General features: G+C 58.6%; 1 protein-coding gene across 1 annotated transcript; it reads left to right on the forward strand.

The window, feature by feature from the left end:
- Window positions 1-374: 374 nt before the first annotated feature.
- Window positions 375-21149, forward strand: Nsg1 (neuronal vesicle trafficking associated 1). Its single transcript, XM_003464349.5, has 5 exons — window positions 375-534; window positions 847-1001; window positions 4105-4221; window positions 16227-16337; window positions 20017-21149. The coding sequence occupies exons 2-5, from the start codon at window positions 873-875 to the stop codon at window positions 20215-20217; spliced, it is 558 nt and encodes a 185-aa protein (XP_003464397.1). The 5' UTR covers window positions 375-534; window positions 847-872; the 3' UTR covers window positions 20218-21149.
- Window positions 21150-21390: the final 241 nt, after the last annotated feature.

A 21390-nucleotide genomic window follows, 5' to 3' on the forward strand; every position in this document is an offset into this window, starting at 1 on the left:
CTCGCACTAAACATTGCCGGCCTCTGCTCTCGCTCCCCGTCCTTTAGGACCCGGGTCGGCGCGGCTGCGGCCGGGCATCCGCTCTCACCTCCGCCACCTCTGGGGATGTGCCCTGTCCATGGCACCCTCCTGCCCGTTCTCCTTCCCCACCGCCCAGGCCACCTCCCCAGGGGCGTCACCGCCCCATCTGGAGCCTCCCCAGGGGCGCGTTCCACCCCCCGCCCGCCGCAGGCTCCCCGCGCTCGGGGGTCCCTGAGGAACCCCCGCACGAGCCCCGCGCTCCTTTGTGCGGCGCGCGGGCTCTACATCAGAGCGAAGGCGCACGGCTCCTAGGCGCGCAGCCCGGCGCTGCGGGGCGGAGGAGGCGGGGGCGGAGGAGGCGGAGGGGGCGGAGGGAGCGTGGATGGCGGGCGCTGCGCCCCCGCCCGGCCCGCGCGCGCCGCCTCCGCCTCCGCCATTGCTGCGCGCGGGAGCAGCGGACGCGGAGCGAGGCTCGAGCGCGCCCGAAGCCCAGACCTGCGGAGCGCGCGTGCGGTGAGTGCCGCCCAGGCCGGGCCCAGCCGCGGGGCAGGAGCCTGGGGTGCGCGGCAGATCGTCCCGGAGCGAGGGGGGCTCCAGGGCCAGGGGCGCGTCCGCAGAGGCTGGGTAGGGCGGCGCCCCCTTCCCGGCTGCAGTGCGTCCCTGCGCACCGGGCTTCGTCTGGCCGGATGCGTCCCTAAACACACAGCCCCCCAGAGCAGGCCGTGCCAGCTGCGCCCGCGCGCCCCTCCCCTGTGTCCAGCCCGCCCACCCGCGGCCCACCCGGGCCCGGCTCGCTGTGACCCCCGCACCACCTTCCCGTCGCAGGCGGCAGCCTCGGGTCCCCTGGAACCATGGTGAAGTTGGGGAACAATTTCGCGGAGAAGGGCACCAAGCAGCCGCTGCTGGAGGATGGGTTCGACACTATTCCCCTGATGACACCCCTCGATGTCAATCAGCTGCAGTTCCCGCCCCCGGATAAGGTAAGCCCCCCTCACCCCAGGCGCTCTGCACGCTGCTGGGGTGCGCACCCCTAAATCTCCCGCGGCTGCAACAAAAGAATTGCCGCGTGCGATGGGGACGCGAAGTGGGAGACATACCCACGCTCGCTGGCTTCTGGATCCAGCGATGTTGGGGGGCCCCTGCCTTGAGTGTCAGCTCCATCCGACCGCAGTCCCTTCTTAATTTTTGTGCATCAGGTCCCTGGTCCCCTAACTGCCCCACACCTCCCATGCCCCTGGCGCTAGCGGTAGTCTGGGGGTGCGGCTGCCCCGTGCCTTCCAGAGCAGTCCCCATTCCAGCCTGATTGGCCTTCTGAGGTGGGGGCTTGGCCAGGTGCCCTCCCTAGGGACCAGCACCCGTCCTGGTCCTTTCTGCCCCGCTGGCCTGGCTGCCGCGTGGAGTGTGAGCTCTTCCTGGGGCCCTCCTTCCTCTCCTTCCTCTTTGTTCATTCCCTGCCGCCTCCAGATGAGTGCCAGGCGCACTCAGGATTACTGTGCTGGGAACAGCCAGCTACAACCTTTCCTGGAGCATTTTTGCTGCATTTATAACCTGCCTTCTTTTTTGGGACTGTAGCATCCAGGGAAGTCGTTGTCTGTACAGCAAGATCGTATTGTTATGGCCATTCGCAGGACCTTTTAAAAGTCTTGACAGCTGTCTTGCAAAATTCGCCTAAAATCAGAGCGGGGCTTCTTTTTCCACCCTCCTGCCACGTGCTCCTCCCCCATCCCGTTCCCTAAAGTCTTTTCCATTTATTGTCTCATGTGGTCCCTGGTGGGGAGAGGTCTGACTCAGGATTTTGCCTTGCTGCATTCCGGAGTGGGCAGGGGTGTCCCCAGGGACTCCTTTTCCTGTGGACTTCTTTGTTCCCATGGAGTCCCTAGAGGTTGTTCACCTCCCCAGGGAGCTTTTGTCCCCTAACTCTATTGTCTGGGATTTGAGTGGGGGGCTGCCAGCAGGTGTTTCTGCAGGAGAAAAGGGTACCAGCTGGTCATACCTGTGCACCCCCTTTCCAAGCAGGGACCATTCTTCAGTGCTCAGAGGCCAGACTGCAGGAGGTAGGGGCTCACCCAAGGCTTTTGGTTCCACTCTAGCCCTCCCTGCGTGGATACCAGGCTGTTAGCACATCCTGGCTGAGGGCCCACCTCCCCTCCCTGCCTGAACCCCAGCCACTCAGTTCAGGAGCAGTGTGGCTGGTGCCAGGAACCCCAAGTCCGAGGCAGCACCTCTGTCAGGTGACTGCCTCTGCTGGGCCTGAGCCTCCTCTTCCTTCTGGTCTGTTCCACACCAGAACTGCCCAGCACAGTTGGCTTCTTGCAGGAAGAGGAGTGGCTCAGGCAGGTACAGAATCCTGGGCAGCTAGACCAGGTGCCCAGGGGTGGCCGGGGTGGCTCTGAAAGGCGCCATGCCTGTCATCCTGGGAACGCTCAAACTGAAGGGTAGAAGCGAGTTCCAGCAGGGACTGACAGGCAGGCTTGAAGGCTGCCGAGGTTACAGATGAGACTGAGGCTCAGAGGGTTTCCAGGCTGCGCCAAGACCACCGTGCTGACAGTATTGACTGCCCAGGACGCACAGGTTTCTGCAGGCCTCCCATTCCCCTGGGTCTGGAGTCCAGCCTCTCACCCTTGACTTCTCAGCCGGAACTGCAGTGATTGCTGCTAACAACCAGGATCAGGAGGCAGTGTCACCTGCCCCAGGTGATGTGGCTTCTGAGGATTGGTTTGCACCCTTTGGGTGGACAAGCTAAGGAGCTATCGTCCCTGGGCCGGCAGCAAGGGCAGGGGCCATCCCAGCTCACTTTGGTGGACGCCCCTGTGCACTTCACGGGCTGAGACTGCTACCTTAGTGTGACGGAGCTTGGAGGTCACTGCCAAGGTTGCCCCGATTTTATGGATGTGGGAATGAAAGCTCGGAGTGTTCAAGGGACCTGTGCATTGTCCCCTAATCTGTCACTGGCAGATGCAGATTGAATCCAGGGGAGACTCTTGCTGAGGTTCCCATCCTGGGCTGGGGTTCCTCTGACGTCCTCCTCTGTGGTCACCTGATGAGCTGAGCCTTGCTCTGTGTTCATACCGAAGGTCGAGTGGCCACCTGGGTGCATTGGGATTTGAGGACAGCAGGGTGACACCCAAGTGTCAACCCAGGCTGGCATTGCTTACTGGCACAGGCCACTCCCCCACGCCACCCCTGCCTTCTCTGTGGGCTGACTCCAGGGGTCACAGCTTGGGCTGAGGAGCCCCCGATTTGTCCTCCAGTGATGGCCATCGTGTTGCTGGATTTTTCCAATGCTGCTCCTGGACTTGCTATAATGGGCAGCAGTTGTCTTCCTATGGACAGGCTGATGAAGGGACAGGTCCCCTCAGGAGGACGGCTTGTGATGGCTGGTTCCCCACTGGCCTCCTGCTGTGGGGACTAGGGATGTGTGACTCCACCCCCTCCCCACCCTTGAAGCCCCTTGTCCAGTTGGCACAGAGAAGCCAGCAGTCTCTGGCCACAGGGTGTGATGCAGGTGGAGCACAAGAAACCAGGTTGTTGGGCTGCAAGGAGGGCACCCAGGGCAGAGGCAGGGCCGGTCCCCAGACTGGGAGAGCATGTCTCACGTCATCGCAGCGTGAGGCGGGAGGGGGAGCAGGGAGACCCTGGGGGTTGGGCAGGGAAGCACAAAGAGGGCTGGGACTGGGGCTGGGGGTGGAGCCGAAGCCCCCCAAGAGCCGAGTCTGACCCCATGCCAAAAAGACGCCCCCTCTGGAGGCCCCGGGCCAAGGCATTGGCCTGGCTTCAAGCACTGGCTTCGGAGTGGGATGCTGTGCGGCCCCACCATGTCATTACTTAGCATTCCTTAGCAGTGTGACCTCAGCCAGTATGCGTCCCCTCTCTGCCCTTTGTTCAAGTCCCCCTGGGGGTGATGCCCAGGGTTCTGCGTGGGTCAGTGCTCTGTGAGAACAGGCACCAGGAGGTTTCCAGTGAGAGGCAACTGAGCTCACTCTGTGATTGCTGCCTGGAGAGACCGTGGCTCTGAGCTCAGTCGTCCCCAGGCCCACCTTCGGTGGGCAGAGGTATGACAGGTGCCACTCTGTTCCCTGCAAGGTGGTCGTGAAGACGAAGACTGAATATGAACCTGAGCGCAAGAAAGGCAAAGGCCGTGCCCCCAAGATCGCGGAGTTCACCGTCAGCATCACCGAGGGCGTCACTGAGAGGTTTAAGGTGAGGGACACCGGGCGGGGGCGGGCCCTCCTGCTCCTGAGCTTGGGGGTCCTGCAGAGGTGAGGACTCCCAGGATGGAATGGGGGGACACTGTGGGTGCAGCCCGGCTGCCCACTAAGCTGTCATCCTCCTAGTTTGTAGAAACTTCTCTCCCTGCCTTTGCCTTCCAGGACGATTCCGTGTTGCTTATTTTTATAGGCGGGCTAAGCCGCTCAGGAACGTTCCCTTAGACACAGTTATAATAAACACAAGAAAGAACTGCTCATCAGACGTGGAAACATTCACCTCGCAGTTCCGGGAAGGCGCAGATGGTGGCAGAGGATTGGCACACGGTGCTCAGTACGTGCTGGCCTGGCCTCAGGCCCGTGCTGCGTGCGCTCGGGGGTCAGGGACGACCTGACCCTCTGTGGGGGGAAAGGGGACACACAGTGCCTACAGCTGAGGGGGGCAGGGCCAGGACCCCTCAGGTACAGGCTCAGCCCTCCTGCTCCTGATCTTGAGGGTGCTGGAAACCCACTCTGGGGAACCCAGAAGGGGAGGAGGACAGTGGTCCTTGGAGAGATGCGCGGGGCATCTCTGGTCACCCCATTGGGTGCACAAACTCTCTGCTCACCCTGGAGCGCAGTGTACCCCCTCTTTGTGTATCACTTTTGGCTTCAGTTCTAGGGTAACTTTGTCAGTCCCAGGAGGTAACTGCCATGAAAGGGGAGCCAGGGAGGGCCTTCCTGGAGCTCCTGGGGGATCACTGGGGCCAATGGACCTTGCAGTCTGTCCCTTCCTATCGCCCCACCTTCCCTGCTCCCTTCTGCATCCTTGGCAATCGTGGGTCTCATCCTCCCTGCAGCCCCTGACCCACTGCCTCCTAATGTGTAACAGGTACTGTGTGGATGCCCGCTTCACAAATGGGGACACTGAGGCACAGGTCTGCGTCTGTCTGTCCTCCTGTTCAGATGCCCTTTTTATGGTTCCTAGCTCAGTGGCTCATAACACTGGTGGCCACGCTGAGAGGGACTGACCTGAGGTCATGCCTGTCCCCCCTCTGTCCAGTGACATCTGCGTGGGCACCCCGAGCCAAGGCAGGAGTGTCTTTGAGGCTGGGGTCTCGGTGTCAGGGTGTCTGAGTGTGTCTGGGTTTTGGTCCCTGTGCCCCCAAAGCCCCATCAATTATGTCCCCGGGAGCGGGCAGCAGTGTGGCCCTGAGCCGCTGTGCCATCTGTAGAGTGCTGTGTGTGCTGTCCCTGCTGTGTCCTTGGTGCATGCTTTTCTTCCGAGGTCCCCCGTCAAGGCCTCTGGGTCCCTTGCCCAGGGTCTGGGTGACGCAGGCACGCCCCAGGGCTCTCTGTTGCCAGGGCTGGGACTGGGTGCGATTCCTCAGCTCCCGTTGCTCGGAGCCTGAGGGCTCAGGAGCCCTCTGATGACCACACTTGTGTGGGGCCTGGCTGCTGCTTCAGCAGAGGCCCCGCCCTTCTCCACTGCCATCCCTGGGGACAGCGAGGGGGTGATGCCGCAGTGGGGCTGGGGAACCTGCCACTGCTCTGTGCTGAGCTTCTGTTGCCCTTATGTTTGTAGCCTGTTCCCCACAGGGCCCTCGCTGGTCTCTGCACGTCAGGCTCTGAGCCCTGGGCAGTCACAAAGTGGCCATGGTTCCCTGGCTCCAGAATCAGTGCCTTCAGCAAGACCCAGTCTCCAAAAAACAAAAAACAAAATTTAAAAAAGCTGGGCGTGGTGGCGCACACCTGTCATCTAGCACTCAGGGAGCTGAGGCAGGAGGATCTCGGAGATTATCAGGCCAGCCTGGGCTACATAGTGAGACCAAGTCCAACCAAAAAATCAAAACAAAACCAAAATCAAACCCCAAGTAACTAAAGTCAGTGTCTTCCCTGAGTGCCTGCCCAGGCCCAGGCCCCAGCTTGAGGGACAGGATGCCCCAGCCCCGAGTCCAGGTCCGTACAGTGCTGAGGCCCCCAGGGGCCTTCTCAGTGGGATCAGCCCTCCCCCCCACCCGTGTCCCTGTCCCCTTCACAAGGAGGCTGTGACAGCCTCTAACAGCACGCATGCCCGAGCCCCACTCCACTCCCAGCTCGCTGTTCCCTTCAGCCTTCATCAATACCACCCAACACGGGCAGGTGCTTCAATCCTCTCTGTCTCATAGCTGAGGGGAAACTGTGGTAGAGCACATGACTCCACGGCAGCCCGCTCTGCCCCTGCCCAGCTCTGCGGGGAGTCTCAGCCCGAGGTGGCCCAGGCTCTAGGCTGATGGTCTTCCAGACAGGCCTTGCTGGGTGGGTTCAGCCCCCGCCCTGGGGCTGTGCGCAAGGTCCACAGTGCCAGGCTCCTGGTGCCTTGGGTCTGTAGCTTCCCCATGTCAAGCCCTTTACCTCTTGTGCCCCCTCTCCTGGGTTCCCTCTCTAAGGAGCTGGCAGGCGCTCGGGGTGGAAGGGTGGCTGCAGTTCCCCATGACCCTCAAGGAAAAAAAAAAAATCAGAATTAAGGAAGCCAGGAGAGATGGTGAGTGCCCAAATCCCAGCGCTCCAGGGGATATGTTCAGGGGACCCCACCAGGTGAGGTCCAGCATGCTGGCCTTGTGAAGCAGAGGCCCCTCAACCCAAGTCGGTGACCTTGGGAAGGGAAGCAGACCATGCAATGTCCGAAGTGACAACGTTGGCTGAAGCTTGAGGTGCAGGACTGTGAGAGCCTTGCGGCAACTTGATGAGTAAATGTGTGACGGGTGGAGCCACTGGCTGGTGAAGGGGGCTTGATGACAGCTCCAGGGGTCCCTGGGGCCCTTGCTTGTGGTGTAAGTTCAGTGTCAGCTCAGGGATGAGGCTGCTCTCTGGGCCGGGGACCGTTGTCTTCCACTGGGGAGACTCATGCCAGGTCCTGCAGCTGACCTGCCCAGCCCTCCCAATGGGGAGCACTAGAGGCACAATCAGAACCAGGCATCCTGTCCTGGGTTCTGGGGCCACTGTGGTTGCACCCAGCAGCCCAGTGATCTGTGTTCTGAGGGCCCCTGCTGCAGCCAGTTGCCTGGGAATGTGCATTTTAAGCCTCCCACTGGGCAGTTCCAGTGTCTGTGGGGTCAGAGAAGCTTTCTGGGTGGGGACTGGCTCTTGCAGGAGCGCCTTGGGAATGCCGAGGGCCTGCCCTTCAGGAGGCTCCTCAGCCCTCACGGTGCAGTGGCATTTGTGGTGTCCCTGAGCGCACGCAGTGAGGCATGGGCTGTCCTGCGGAGCCTATACCTTCTCCCACCAGGCTCGTCACAACCCGCAGGGACAGGCACCTGGTCACCTTCCCTGTCCTGCTGGCCACAGGGCAGCCTGGGGGTGGTGCTTGGTTCTCGCCCTGAGCACATAGAAATCCTGCCTTTCCCATACCTTAGCAACAAGTAAACGGTGTGTTGCCTTTGTTCCTAATCGGCGTCGCCAGGCACGCTTTGTCTCCGTGTGCCTTTGGATGGCACCCTTGAAACGACGTCGTTGTGGATGTTACTTTATGATCATCACTGGGGATTAATCTCTCAGCTTCGAGGTTGCTAGGCTTGTTGCTAGGTAACCGCCGGTGGGAAATGGGCTTTGTGAGACTCCAACCGCCATGCAGGGATGGTGGCTGGTGTCACCAGGAGAAGTGAGTGTTTCATTAATCTGAGGTGTATCGGTGTGGGGAAGAGATGCAGCCTGGGGTGCCATCTAAGCATTTTTAAATCCTGCTCCCCTGACCCATTCAGAGCAGCGTGTGCATCCAGTGCTGCTGAGGCTGTGGCTGCACGGTCCCCTCCCCGTCTAGGTCAAGGTCCTTCCTGGGGCTGCAGGGTGGCAGCAGCTGAGTCTTCACTGCTTCCTGCGCCTGGAAGTGAAGGGCTTGGTGGTCAGCACACCCCTCTTCTGTGCCATGTCACCCCTAGGGCCTCAGGAGACCTCGAGGTTGGCCTTGAATAGGAGCATCCTTCAGGGTCCCCATGGGGCCAGGCAGACATCAGGAGGGACACATTTGCCTGGCATTTGGTGCTGTGCAAGTCCCTCGGCGTCCTGTCACAGACAATCCCGTGGGCGCTGGTAGCTTTTTCTCATGTTCTTAGTGACCTTGAGCTTCCCAGGTACCTGATTCCCATCCCCTGGTGTGCCCTGAGGCACACGCCTGTCACTTCCGGCCCTGACCCTGTTTCCTCGGCAGTGCGTGGCGGGTCTTCCCAGGTGCTGGTCTTGCTGCAGACTCTAGAGATGTGTTTGGACGCCCAGTGACCTTGAGTCCTCACTGCGTCTTTTGGGATTTGGCCGCCTGCATCTGTGGCTATAGAGCCGTGGGCTTGGGCTCCAGCTGCCAAGGGGATCCCCGATGAAGGGGATGCTGAGTGAATTGTGTCATCTGGGTGTGTGTGTTCCCTGCTGCGTGGGCTACCTAAAATATTTAGTGTTGTAAACGCTGGAGGATGTCAGGATTCGTCTTCTTTCTCCAAGGTTTTTTTTTTTTTTTTGGCACTGCATTACTCAGCAGGCACGCTCATTTTCTCTCTGCTTCTCCCAAGGGAGAGAGGACAGAGAGCCGAGTGGCAGCCTCCCACCGCCGTCTGCCCAGCTGCTGCTTAGGCCCCGAGCCTCGCGGTGTCACTTCCTCCTGTCTTCCTAATAGTCTTGGAAGCACCAACCTTGCTGTACTTTGGTAGGCGGGGAACTGAGACCAGAGAGGTTGAGGAATAGGGCCAAGGTCACCCAGGGTGACAGGTGACTGCAGGAGATAGACTCAATCTGTTCTACATGCCGGAGCCCAGGCGCTCTGTCCTCCCTAGCAGAGGGATCACAGGTGACATCCTGTGCCCCTGTCCCTCCCTCAGCTGGCTGGTGGCTACAGAGATCCTCCAGCGGGCAGGGAGGTAACTCCACACCTGAGAGCCTTGGGGAATCCTAGTGCCTTCTGCTGTCTCTGGCCTGCAGGTGGCGCCCATGCCCACTCCGCCCTCCTGGTGGGTGTCAGAGCTGATTACTGGCTAGTGCCTTGTCAGTTGAGTGACCGTGTGATTGATGCCCACACTGGGACACTGGTGAATGACAGTGGACAAGCAGTCAGGATGCTGAGCAGTGACCACTGGGATGGTCTTGAGCCCCCCAGGATACTTTTGACAAACTTCACTGGAGTCCCCGCCTGTCTGTGTTTGTCCCCAACTGTCCTGTCCTTAAAACACCCTTCGGGTACCCCTTGCTGCTTCTGTAGGGCTGCTGTGGTTTGGGGCAGAGAAAACTGATCAAGGACTTCCCCTGCTCCATCCCAACAGCTTGTGATCCCCAGCTTCCCCCTGCAGCCCAGTTTCTTAAAATAATGGTGATTAAGTAAATGTAACATCAAATGACGTTGTACAGTGTGTGGACAGTATCATTTCACACTCACCATTGTGCTGAGCCATCACCCCAAAAGGAGACCTTGTTCTTGTGCCCTCGCACCTAGGAATCAGTCTTCTGTCCCTGAGCCCTGAGGATCTCCCCGTGCCGGATGGGATGTAGCAAGGCGTGACCCTTCGTGTCTGCTTCTTTCTCCCTAGTTGGTGCTTTCGAGGTGCAACACATTCATTGTCACTGGCATCCAGCCTCTCCTGTCTGTGGTGGGGAACACATACCTCGTCGTACGGAGGCACACATTTTGTTTATCCCCTTGTCTCTTTTTTGGACACCTGGGTCATTTGCACTGGTGGTCTTGTGCACAGTGAGGCCACGAATGCTCATAGACACGTCTGCGTCTGAATGTGGCTCTTGGGGGGGGGCGGGGTTGTGCTCAGGAGTGGACTTGCTGATCTCTGTGGTTTTCTATTTCATGTGGTGTGGAGCTGCCAGCATGTTTGCTAGAGCACTGGTGCCATTTTCTATTTGCATCAGAAATGTCCAGGGCTTCCTGTGTCTCCGTATCCTCACCAGCACTTGTTATTATGATTTTTTTTTTTTTATCGGTACCGGGGATCGAACTCACGACTGCCTGCTTTCAAGGCAGACGTTTATGCTGCTGAGCTAAACCCCCAGCCCCGTTATTGTGATTTTTAAATTAGTGCCGTCGCTGTGGGTTCGAAGTGTGTCTTGTTTTGTGGTTCAGTTTTATGGCTGAGCTTTTACACTGAGATCTTTTATCCATTCTAACCATTAATTTTTGTTTGTGATATAAGGACTCAGCATCATTCTTTGTGTGTTGATGTGCACTTTTTGCAACACTGTTTGTTAAAGAGACTTTTTTTGGCCCCACGCAATGGTCTTGGCACCTTTGATTAAAAGCAGTTGACCATGGGTAGTTTTATTTTTGGACTGTTTGTTCCAGTCCGTTGATTTAGATGCCCTTTCTTGTGCCAGTACCCTGATGTTTTGATTCCTGGAGCTCTGTAGTAAGTTTTAAAATTGCATTCTCCAATTTGGTTCTTTATTTGCAAGACTCTTTTTGATTCCTCAGGAGCCCTTACAGTTTCCATTTCTGCAGCAACAAAAACATCATCAATAACAACAACAGTGAAGGACACCGGAGTTTTGCTGGGATTACCTTAAATCTGTAAACAGGTGGCCGGCTCTTCTCATTTTACTGGTATCGACTCTTTCAATAAATGAACAAGGGTCTCTTTTCATCCATCCCCCGTCCTCCAGCAACGTCTTACACTTTTCAGTGGACAGCCCCTTTACTTCTTAACATAGGCAGTAAACTACACCGGTACTATCAGGACCTGTGACTTCTGAGAGCAGTGCAGACGACAGGGATTTTCAGGCATTTGTGTAGCATCTCTCTGAGGAACTACAGTGTCCTTTGTGGCCGAAGCCTGCTCCAGGGCAGGTCCCCTTAAACCCACAGGCCAGGGGGCTGGGCCACTCCTACTGGGAGCCACGCTGGGGGGCACCCCAGAAGGGCAGCCACAGCCTGCTTCAGGGCTTCTGTTGACAGGTGCATAACAGCAGTGGGATTTTAGGGTCTGTGCAGACTCTGTGCTCCCCTCCGGTCTCTCCCACACACATCAGTGGTGGCCATCCGTTCTTCAGACAGCTACTGTGGGAAGTGCTGGTCTGTCACACAGGGGCCTCTGCTTCCTGGAGGTGGGACACAGGCAGGACCCCCTTAATGTGACAGAAGCTGCCTTTGCCACCTGCTGGTGCCTGCTCTCCTGCTGGCTGTGGGGCTCTGGACTCGGTGAACAATCATGCCATTGTGTGTGGTCCTGCAGGTTGAACCCAGGGCTTTTGTACTGAGCTGCATCCCTAACTCTTTTTTATTCTTCACTTTAATTTTTTGAGACAGGGTCTTGCAAAGTAGCTAAATGGCCCAGGCTGGGCTCAGACTTGCAATCCTGCTGCCTCAGCCTCCTGGATGGCTGGGGTTATACTGTGACCCTGTCCCCACACCTGACCTGTGCTTTGGACATCTCTGGCTCCTCCTTCATCACTTTCCTTTCCGCTTGCCTCCCTGCTGAGCTCCTGGAAGGCCACCCCTCCAGAGCTTCTCCTGCTTCTCCATGGGCAGTTCCCAGCAACTCCAGGTCCCCCAAGAAGTCCCTTGGGGACCCCAAAAGATTCAAGAAAGCAGGGTATCCCTTTTCTCTGCACAGAAAAGAAGAAAAGTAAAGACAGTTATGAAGCAGTCCAGGCTGGATTCCTTGGGATATGGTCATTCTTACTGTATCATCTTTTTCCCCAAGAATTCGTTCCTGGTCCCTGCAAGCGTGGTGGCCAGGCCCTGTGTCCTATGCCCTGAGGAAGCTCCTCGTCCCTGTCAGGTGGCCTGGTGGTCTTGGTCCCTTGCCCTGAAGCTGTTGCCACTCCCGAGAGGCTAGGTGTGGGCACTGGGCACTGTGTGCTGCCGGAAGGGCCACCCTGGACACACTCCCCTTCTCTCGGGGGCATTCACTTAATGAGATCTCACTGCCCTGCTCCGTGCAGAAGGGTAGAGGGAAGCCAGGGAGAGCAGGAGGAGAGGAGCTGAGCCTGCCCTGTCTGTGATCATATCGCCGCACCTGGGATTGAGCCCAGGCCCTCATGCATGGGAAGCAAGTGCTCTGCCTCTGAGCTGCGTCCTGACCCTGACCTGGTTTTGAAGTCAGGTCTTCCTGAGCTGCCCAGGCTGGCCTTGAACCTGTGAGCCGCCTTCTCAGCCTCCTGAGTAGCTGGGGCTACATGCATGCATGAGCATACAGATTTGGCATTTAATAGTAAACCCACTCTGTGGACACTGACTGGGCTAGTCGTGACAGTGGAGCTTCCCAGACCCAGTGAGTGGCCACTGGTCAGTCCCATGGCTTCTTGCACTGGGTGGGGGGTAAGTTCCCGACACATGCCTTTAGGGGGATACACTCAAACCACAACATGGGGGTTAGGACCTGGCTATCCTTAGGGGCCATTATTCAGCCACCACAGCGGGCTAGACCCCAGCTTCTTCCCCTGGGCAGCCATGACACTGTGTGGGGAGGGTTGGCTGACCTGCTCTGCTGGCCTCAGCACCCTGTGCACCCACAGGCACAAAGCCAGCGCCCCTTCCACCAATGAGAGAACTGCGGGTGCTGAGGGGTCCCCCAGGTTCCTGCGGGAGGCCGAGCAGGGTTTGAACCCAAACCTCAGCTCCTTTCTTTCTGTACCCATACCAAATGGCCACTCTGCCTTTTCTTTTTTGGCCACAGGCTTCAGAAGTTGGTTGGAAGATGCAGTCTCTCGGGGCTCTCCAAACACTTGTCCAGGCAGAGAGAGCCTCAGGGGACTCACAGGCTGGGAGGAAGCGACAGTGTCTGGCTCAGTGATTTCACTGCCTGTGCTAGAATATTCCCTGTGGTCTCACGGGGTCGGGGGGGAGGTGCATGGGGCCTCCCCAAACTGGGGCACCCTACATTGAATTAGGACAAAACAGGTGCTTGGTGGCTCGATGGCAGTGTGTGGGATTGGTGCCCAGAGAGAGGCTGGGTGTTCCATAACCTTCTGGAGGCCACGGACCTGGCAGGGAAGGGAGAAGGCAGCATGAGCTGCTGTGGCTTCCATGACAGAGTGCCACAAAGCATGGTTCTTACAGCTATCGACTCTCTCGGCTCTCGAGGAGTCCTGGAGGCCAGAAATCCGAGATCCAGCTGTCACAGGGCTGGACTTTTGACTCCTCAGGAGAGGGCCCACCCATCTCTCCCTGTCTCTGGGGGTCACTGACTTGTGGACATGTCACTCTGGTCCTCAGTCTTCACACGGTCTTGTCTCTGTCCCCATTTCCCTTTTTCATAAGGACACCAGTCAAACTGGATCAGGGCCTGACCTAATAACCTTCATCCAACCCACAAAGGCTCTATTTCTAAATGAGGTCACGTTCTCGGGAACGTGTTAAGCCTCAGCCAGTGTGGGAGAACCCTCCTCCTCCTCCTCATAAACCTGTAAGGGTGAGGCCTGGTCCATCACTCGGGATGCACTAGGCATGCAGAGAGGCCAGCTACCTGCTCAAAGTTGTGGTCCACAGCTCTGAGCAGGAGGGGCCCTTCTGGAAAGACCACGGCTTCCCTGGGGTCTGCAGAAGCCTTCAGAGGAGGGGACGGCAGGTAGGAAAGTGTGTTACAGCCCATCCCACCTGCTGATTCGGTTTCTGTCTTTGTCTTTTCCTCCCAACGGCTCCAGTTCTCCTTTCTGGCCCTGGTTCTGAGACTGCCCCGTTCCCATTTTTGGTTCTGTGAGCTCCTTGGCCACCTGCAATAATCCTGCAGTAAAGGCCCAGGCCAGGTTCAGAGCTGCCCGGGAGGTGGGTTCCCCACAGCCTGCCTGAGGGCCGGGTTATTTTTGAACTAACAGATGGGGTGCCATGAACCTGGCTCCCATGTGTGCTCTGAGGGTGAAGGAGCAGGTAAATGATGTCCCATCTTGGTCCCTCCTGAGTGACATGGGGGAGGGGACAGGCCGGGGGCCGACTCCCTGGCCAGGGGGTGCGGTAAGGGCCAGGCCCGAGTGAGCAGGGTCATCTGGACGGAGTGCCTGCTCTGTGTCTGTGGCCCCAGGCAAGCCACAGAATAGCAGTGACGAGAGCAACAGTGACAGCCACTGCCACTATGTCCAGCAGCCCAGGCCCTGTTCACAGTGTCCTGGCACTGAGCCAACTCCTTGGTCCTTGATGTGATGCCTGTCCCTGCTGGTGCACAGGGAGCTGGAGCTGCAGGGCACCTGTGGCTGGCGGCGGTCACAGTCCTGCCCTGCCCGGTGCCTGCTGCTCCTTTGCTCCTCCAGCAGGCCCCGACTTCCTGCTACCCCAGGGTCCATACAGCCTGACAGCCCTGGAGGTGGCTGGCCCCATCCTGCTGCATCCAGCACCAGGCTCAGCTCCTGGTGTGATGCGTGGTGTCCGCACTGACTGGCGGCTCTGGGTGATGCTCCGAGTGAAGGTCACAGAGGCTGCAGTGGCTCTGAACCTTGTCATTGTCAAGGGGGCGGAGCCCGGAGGCCAGACCTGGACCTGCGTTTGGAGTAGGAAGGACCTTCTCCGAGGTGAGGTGGGGTGGTGGCTGAGGAGCTGATCTCCAGGCAGGAGGGGACAGGTCACCTTCCAGCTGCCAGAGGTGAGCTCTGGGGCATGAGTAGGGCTTTAGCAGCTGTGGGTGTGGTTTGTAGCTGGGGGGTTGGGCTGGCTTCTGTCCAGGGGCTCTCGGTGCCGCACTCATCCTGAGCTGGGGCATGTGGCCAGGGTGCCCGGAGGACCCAGCAGTCCAGCAGGGTAAGGCCTGGAGCTGTGCAGGACCTTCCTTCTTGAGACTGTGCCCCTGCACTAGCTCCAAGTCACCCTGCAGCAGGGATGCAGCCTGGGCAGATATAAACCCTGGAGATCAGGAGTGGATACAGGTACCCATAGTGACAGTGACAAGGTTTGGAGCCTAGAGGTGACTGGGAAGTTGTGGAGTCCATGTCCCACGTCTCAGGAGACCAGTTGAAGTGGATAGGGCTCCAGCAAGTGCACGGGGTGTGGCAGAGCCCCCAGAGGGCCAGGGCCGGTGCCTAAGTGGCTGGGGCAGGGCCCTCGGGAGTCCACGGTGATCCTGGCGTGCACAGCAGAGCTGCACGGTGTGGCCCACCCACAGCACATGTCCTCCATCTAGCATCTCCTCCTATTGTCTTGGCCGGCACTTGGATACTTCTGTCCCCTTTCACAGGGGGGCAGGCCAGGCAGGATCTACTCAGATGAGCCAGGGGTACAGCTGGGTGTCTTCTGCAGGCTAAGGGGGACAGCAGGGCCCTGTCCTCCTCCCCTGAGGTTGTGACGTTCTCTGTGGGGCAGTGGAAGCAGTGGGTGGCAGGAAGCCAGCCTCTGCATTTTTGGTCCAGCACCTCCATCTCCTTCCTGATAGCCAGCCCTGCTCGCCTTTTAGCCACGTGATCACAGCCTGCCCAGACACTAGCAGCCAGGTAAACGTCTCTGGGGGACAATGCAGTGTCACCAGGGGTCCTGTGTCCCATGCCCTCTGGCAGGGACAGGGACAGATCTCCTGCCTCTGTGCCAGCTGCTTCCATGCCGCAGTGAGTTCTGGTCCAATGTCAGGCTTAGCCCACAGCCGTGAAGAAAGGACTCCCGTGGACACGCACTGAGCTGCAGGACGCTGTCGAGGGCAGAGGGGACTGGGCTGCAGATGTTTTGCCCTTCTGGGTCGACTGGTCCCAGGCAGCCGGGGATCTACGCGATGCTGTGCCCGAGGACTGAGCCAGGTGGTCCGGCTGAGTGACGGGCCGGGGGCTCAGCAGCCTGGCTTCACTTCCCAGTCCTGGGTCCGTCGCCGAGGAATGGCTTGGGCAGGGTCTAGGCTGTATGGTGTCTGTACCCAGCGCTGGCTCAGCACGCCCAGAATGCTAGGACAACTCGGGGAAAGTGACATGGATGTGGTGAAAAAGGAAAACGGTGTGGAGTGCACAGAATGTCCTGTGAAAAGCCGTTCTCCTAATCACCTGTCCCCAGCTGTCCTTCTCCGGATCTGCCTGGTTCTCCCAAGTCTTTGCACACAGTGCATCTGCCTGCCGCCTTCACAGCTGCCCCTGATGGTCCCTACCTTCCCGCAGGTCTCGGTGCTGGTCCTGTTTGCCCTGGCCTTCCTCACCTGCGTCGTCTTCCTGGTGGTCTACAAGGTGTACAAGTATGACCGCGCCTGCCCTGATGGGTTCGTCCTCAAGGTAAAGCTGTTTCTTCTGGGACCCTGGGGCGCCCGAGCAGCTCTTCCTAAGCTCAGGCCCCTCCTGTTGCTCTGCCCATGGCAGCAGAGCCTTGGGCTCTGTCTCCTAGACAGGAGCCTCCTTGGTTCCCTTCTGGGAATTCACACCAGGCCAGGGAACCCTGAGCCATCATAAGAAGAAACCAAAGGACAGGGCAGGGATGTGGCTTGGCGCTGTCTCCAGAAGGTGGACATGGGGCAGTCCTTGGGGTCCCCTTTATAGGCCCCTTATGCAGCAGCTCCACAGCTGGCCCCTGCCCCTGTGGTAGCCTGAAGGACAGCAGGTGGTACAGTGGGAGGTGGGCCAGCTACAGCCAGACTGTGGGGCCTGGAGCAACCAGCAGAGGCCCTGAGGAAGGCAACGTGATGGGGACGATCCCTTGGACCTCGATGAGGAAGGGAGAGACGGGCAGTGAGGTGGCTGAGGGGCCACTGTAGTGGGCAGGGACAGAGTGGTCTGGGCACTGGGGTCCTGGGGACAGAGAAAGAGAGCAGTTAACAGCAGCCTGCCTGGAAGATGGATCAAATCTGCAAAGCAGGGCAGGACCAGTGCGGGAGGACCTGGCCCAGGGCTGGTGACTCAGAGGCTGATGTCACAGGAGGGAGCAGAAGACCCAGGAGCTGTTCCATGCATTTGGGGATCAGCTGGCAGGTTCCCACCCCAGCTCTCCTCTGGGTCCCTGCCCAGCTGGAGCTGACTGGTCAGGGTGGATGGGCGGGGAGATCTGTGTGCCTGAGAGGCAGGGTGTGCTGTTCTGTTTTCTGAGCCCCTTGGGAGCCTGGAGCCTGTTGGGCTTTGTGGAGTTGCAGCCTATGGGACTTGGTGTTTTGCACTGAAGTGGAATGGAGGTGGATGAGGTCCATTCTAGCTGCTCTTGGCTTCCTCCTCTCTCCTGTGTGCGTACCACACACCCACAGCAGCCGGCTCACAAGGGCTTCTGCACAAGGCTCCCTGGAGGTGCCTGGAAGCCCCATGGGGTACACACCCTAATCCTCCCGCACCCCCATTTTACCAGTGGAAATGTATGTCCTGGGCAGAGATGCCCAGGTCATGCCCTCTGTTCACTCAGCACTCTGCATATATTTCCTCTGAGTCTGCTGCTGGTGTCTGGTGGGCACCGAGGACCTGGTCACTGCTGGACAAGATGCAAGGGGCCCCGTGTGCTGGGGGAGGCCCCCAACGGTCAAGCCCAAAAGGCTCAAGTGAGGGCACCATGAAAGTAACGGGCTGGCGAGGCGCCAGATTGTCACTTGAATTTTTATCTATGTAATATATATATATATATATATATATATATATATATTTTTTTTTTTTTTTTTTTGCAGTACTGAGGGTCAAACCTGGGGCCTTGGCACTGAGCTACAGCACCCCCCCCCCCAGCCCTTTTTATTTTTTGAGAGAGTTAAGTTTCCTAAGCTAGACTCACACTGCGACCCTCCTGCCCCAGCCACCGAGCTGGGACCCCGGGAGAGCTTCTCCCTCACTGACTGGGTGACGCCTGCCACCCTGCCTCTAAGTCCGCTCACAGCCAGCACCATCTACCCAGTGCAGGGTCCAGGACCCAGGACAGCAGCTGTGTTGTCACAGGAGGGGCCCTGGGTTCAGCCACGTCACAGCTTGGTGCCAGGTGCTCCTGGCCAGTGCAGGAAAAAAGCATGCAGATTGTGGCCTTGGACCCGGCTGCTTTGCTGGCTCTGACTACTGGGGACAGGGCCTGGCCTCCCTGGGCTTGGCTGCCACTTTGTCACTGGGCACCATGTCTGCACCTTCGAGGGCACAGCAGGAAGACCACAGGGACAGTGCCAGGGCTAGGACTTGATTGCAGGCTCTCCGAGGCCCAAGGAGGAAGAGCAGGTGCGCCCTTGGCCCTGGCCAGGGTCTGGACTGCCTGTCTCTGGACTGAGTCAAAAGTCTCGGTCAGCTCTTGAGAGGGTGACATGGTGTGGGGTGAAGGGCTGTGACCGCAGGCTGGGCCGAGCCTCACTTCCACACTTGTAAGATGGGACTAGCGGCACCCACTTCACAGAGGGCATGCGGGCTCCCACTCTGCAGATTGCTGGATGCCATGGTAACAGCAGGAGGGAATCAGGTGCACACCCAGACTTCAATGCTGGGGACAGGGGAGGTTGCCTGGAATCCACAGGATGGCCCCGAGAAGCAGGGACCTCAAATGGGAGGCCCATCGAGGCTGATTCCAGCACTCAGAGGCTCAGAGAGGAAGAGGTCCCTGGAGCAATACCCCAGGGTACCTGACCCACATCATTGGCACAGGGGGCACCATTATGCACCCTAGCAAAGGCCAGAGGAGCCTGGAGATTTGGAGGTCTCCATCAGGTCTGCTTACTGCTGGGGTAGGGTGGAAACTGCAGGGGCTTCTTGCTAGCAGGAGCTTCCAGGAGCAGGCAGGTGCCGTGGCTCAGCAGCTTTCCAGCCAGGCGGCCTTGGCCCAGATGCTGGAGGCAAGGGGTGAGATTCTGAAATGGGGCCTTGAGGTGGCTGCAGGAAGATTTGCTGAGTTAGGCTCAGTGAGGGGTTGCTGAGAAGGTGGTTTTCAGACCTCGTGGGTGAGAGGCGGAGGCCCCAGAGTATCTGGTAAGGGGCCTCATGCTCCTATCTGGTAAGGGGATCCTTGGCCCTGGTGGGATGTTTGGTTTGCCCATTTGCCCAGTGACACAAATCACAGAGGCCATGATAAGGAGAGAGGTTTATTACCCTCACGTGGAAGTCCGGCTGGCAGGCAGGGTGGGTCTGGACAGGCTCATCTCTTGCAGCTGGCCAAGGGGATTGATAGAGCAGAGGGATACAGTGTCCCTTTGGGGATCTGTCCAGCCTGCTCCCCTAACATACTCTTGAATCCTACTGGCCGGAAGTCAGTCACATGGCCTCATCTGGGTGCAAGGCAGGCTGGGAAATGTCATCGTTTCCGAGCGCTGCATGTCCTCTTGGACTCCAGGGAATGGGTATGAGTAGGCAGCCTCTGTGCACCACCGCTATGGGGCTGGGGTGAGGGGGCCAATGGATGTGAGCATGAAGACCCCTGTGCCTCACTATGCGCTCTCAGCATTAGGTACGGCTCTGGGGCAGTCAGTGTAGACCCCTGACAATTGGACGACTGTGGGGAGAGAATGCCACATCGGATCTTAGGATTCCAGCCATCTGGAACCTGCCCTGCATCAGCCTCCCCAGCACGCAGCTGTAGGGGCAGCAGCTCCCTGGCCTCACCCTGCTCTGCCCTGGAGCCTTCCCTGTGGCTTCCTGTAGCTCAGAGGCCCAGCCCCACCTCTTCCCTGGAGCCCCTTCTCCCTCTGCCTCTGTGTTTCCCTTCCCTCTACCCCAAGGCCAAGCCCCAGAGGGGCCTGGTGCAGGGACATCTGATTCAGTGTTCCTGGGCCAGTCAAAAGGTTCAGTTTTCCAATAGTTTAAAAGTAAGTGACAACCAATGCAAGCTCCTGAGCAAGGGAGGAGCAGGAGCAGGAGCAGCTGCAGGGTGCTGGCTAGTGTCTGTGCTGAGGTTTCCTGGACGCAGCGCTTCCGGCCTGGCTGCTCATCCTGGGGGGCCCCAGCCTGCCTTGGATGGCCCTCAGCAAGGACAGCGGGGTGCATGGGCTAGCATTCTCCCACACCCGCTCTTGTGTTGCAGAACACCCAGTGCATCCCAGAGGGCTTGGAGAGCTACTACGCGGAGCAAGACTCCAGTGCCCGGGAGAAGTTTTACACCGTCATCAACCACTACAACCTGGCCAAGCAGAGCATCACCCGCTCTGTGTCGCCCTGGATGTCCGTGCTGTCGGAGGAGAAGCTGTCGGAGCAGGAAACGGAAGCAGCAGAGAAGTCGGCTTAGCGAGAGGGGCAGGTTCCTTACAATGTGTCACTGGAAGGGAATGAAGGGACTTTGAGGGACATTTCATTAAATATAATTCCTGGCAATGTAGAGGTTACTCATTTACGGTGCAATTGCTTCTGTTTGCTAATGCTGCTTTGCAAATAAAACTCGCTGCTGGCCACCCATGGGCCTAACACCAAGCGCACGTCAGCACTGCTTTAGAGCTCTTGACACCTCCCCGTGGTCACTTCTTCATGCCGCTCCTCCACCGGCTCAGTGCTGTCTACACCTAGACGCTCGCTGGCTGCCTCGGGAGTTTGGACTTCAGAGAAATACTGCACCGGGTGGGGTGTTTTAAAGCCACCTTGCTCTCGCAAACCTTACTCTATAGCCATACCTGGGGTGACCTCTCGCTCTGCTAAGGGGCAGCCCGAGTGTCTGTGTCTGCCTACCCGAGCCGGTGCCAGGGCTGGCTGCCATGGTGAGAGGTGCAGGGCAGGAGGAGGGGCAGCTCCACTCCTCTGCCTTCTGTGCCCCTCGGCGCTGGGGTCTTAGCACCTCTGGGTGCCCTCTGGCAATCGCATCTTGACAAAAGGGGCGCCACTGTGTGGAGATGGCAAGGTTCTCTGCAGAGTGCAAGGAGGGTTGGGTAGGAGTCGGCCTGGGACCAAGGTAGCAGAGCTGTCTGTGTCAAGCATGGGGAGGGAGGCACTGGTCACCTTGGGTGGGAACACATCTGCTCACACAGACCTGCGGGCAAGTTCTAAGGAAAGTTGGGGGTCTTTTGGGCTTTGTTCTGTGACAGGGAGGGCCAGAGAGAGGGGCGGGCCACCCTGCAGACAGGACGCTGGCCCTGCCCCTTTGTACTGTTTCAGTGTGACGCTTGACATTAACTGTTTACAGCTGCCAGTTAGAGAAACTGTGTACTACCATTAAACAGAAGAATGACACCCGCAGACTCCCTCGTGCTGTTTGAACATGCGGTGCCTGGTGGCCGCGTCCCGTGTCACTGTCCTCCATACTGCCAGTAAGCACAGCACTCACGGGTGGCTCCCAGTCCCCCGCCCAGTACTAGTGCCCGTATGGGGTGTGGTTGGTGCGCGCACTGTGGAGGATGCTGTGGGCTGCAGGGGTGCGCACAGAGCGGTAGACGCAGCCGATCTGTGTCCTGTGTACTTGGGAAGACGGCAC

This window comes from Cavia porcellus, unplaced genomic scaffold (assembly GCF_034190915.1).
Source record: "Cavia porcellus strain 051 isolate PalLab524CR breed Dunkin Hartley unplaced genomic scaffold, mCavPor4.1 scaffold_18, whole genome shotgun sequence".
NCBI classification, from domain to species: Eukaryota; Metazoa; Chordata; class Mammalia; order Rodentia; family Caviidae; genus Cavia; species Cavia porcellus.

Coding starts and splice junctions, on each gene's coding strand:
- Nsg1 (XM_003464349.5), top strand. CDS start 873: ATGGTGAAGTTGGGGAACAATTTCGCGGAGAAGGGCACCAAGCAGCCG. Junction 1,002..4,104: donor AGTTCCCGCCCCCGGATAAG/GTAAGCCCCCCT, acceptor GTTCCCTGCAAG/GTGGTCGTGAAGACGAAGAC. Junction 4,222..16,226: donor GCGTCACTGAGAGGTTTAAG/GTGAGGGACACC, acceptor ACCTTCCCGCAG/GTCTCGGTGCTGGTCCTGTT.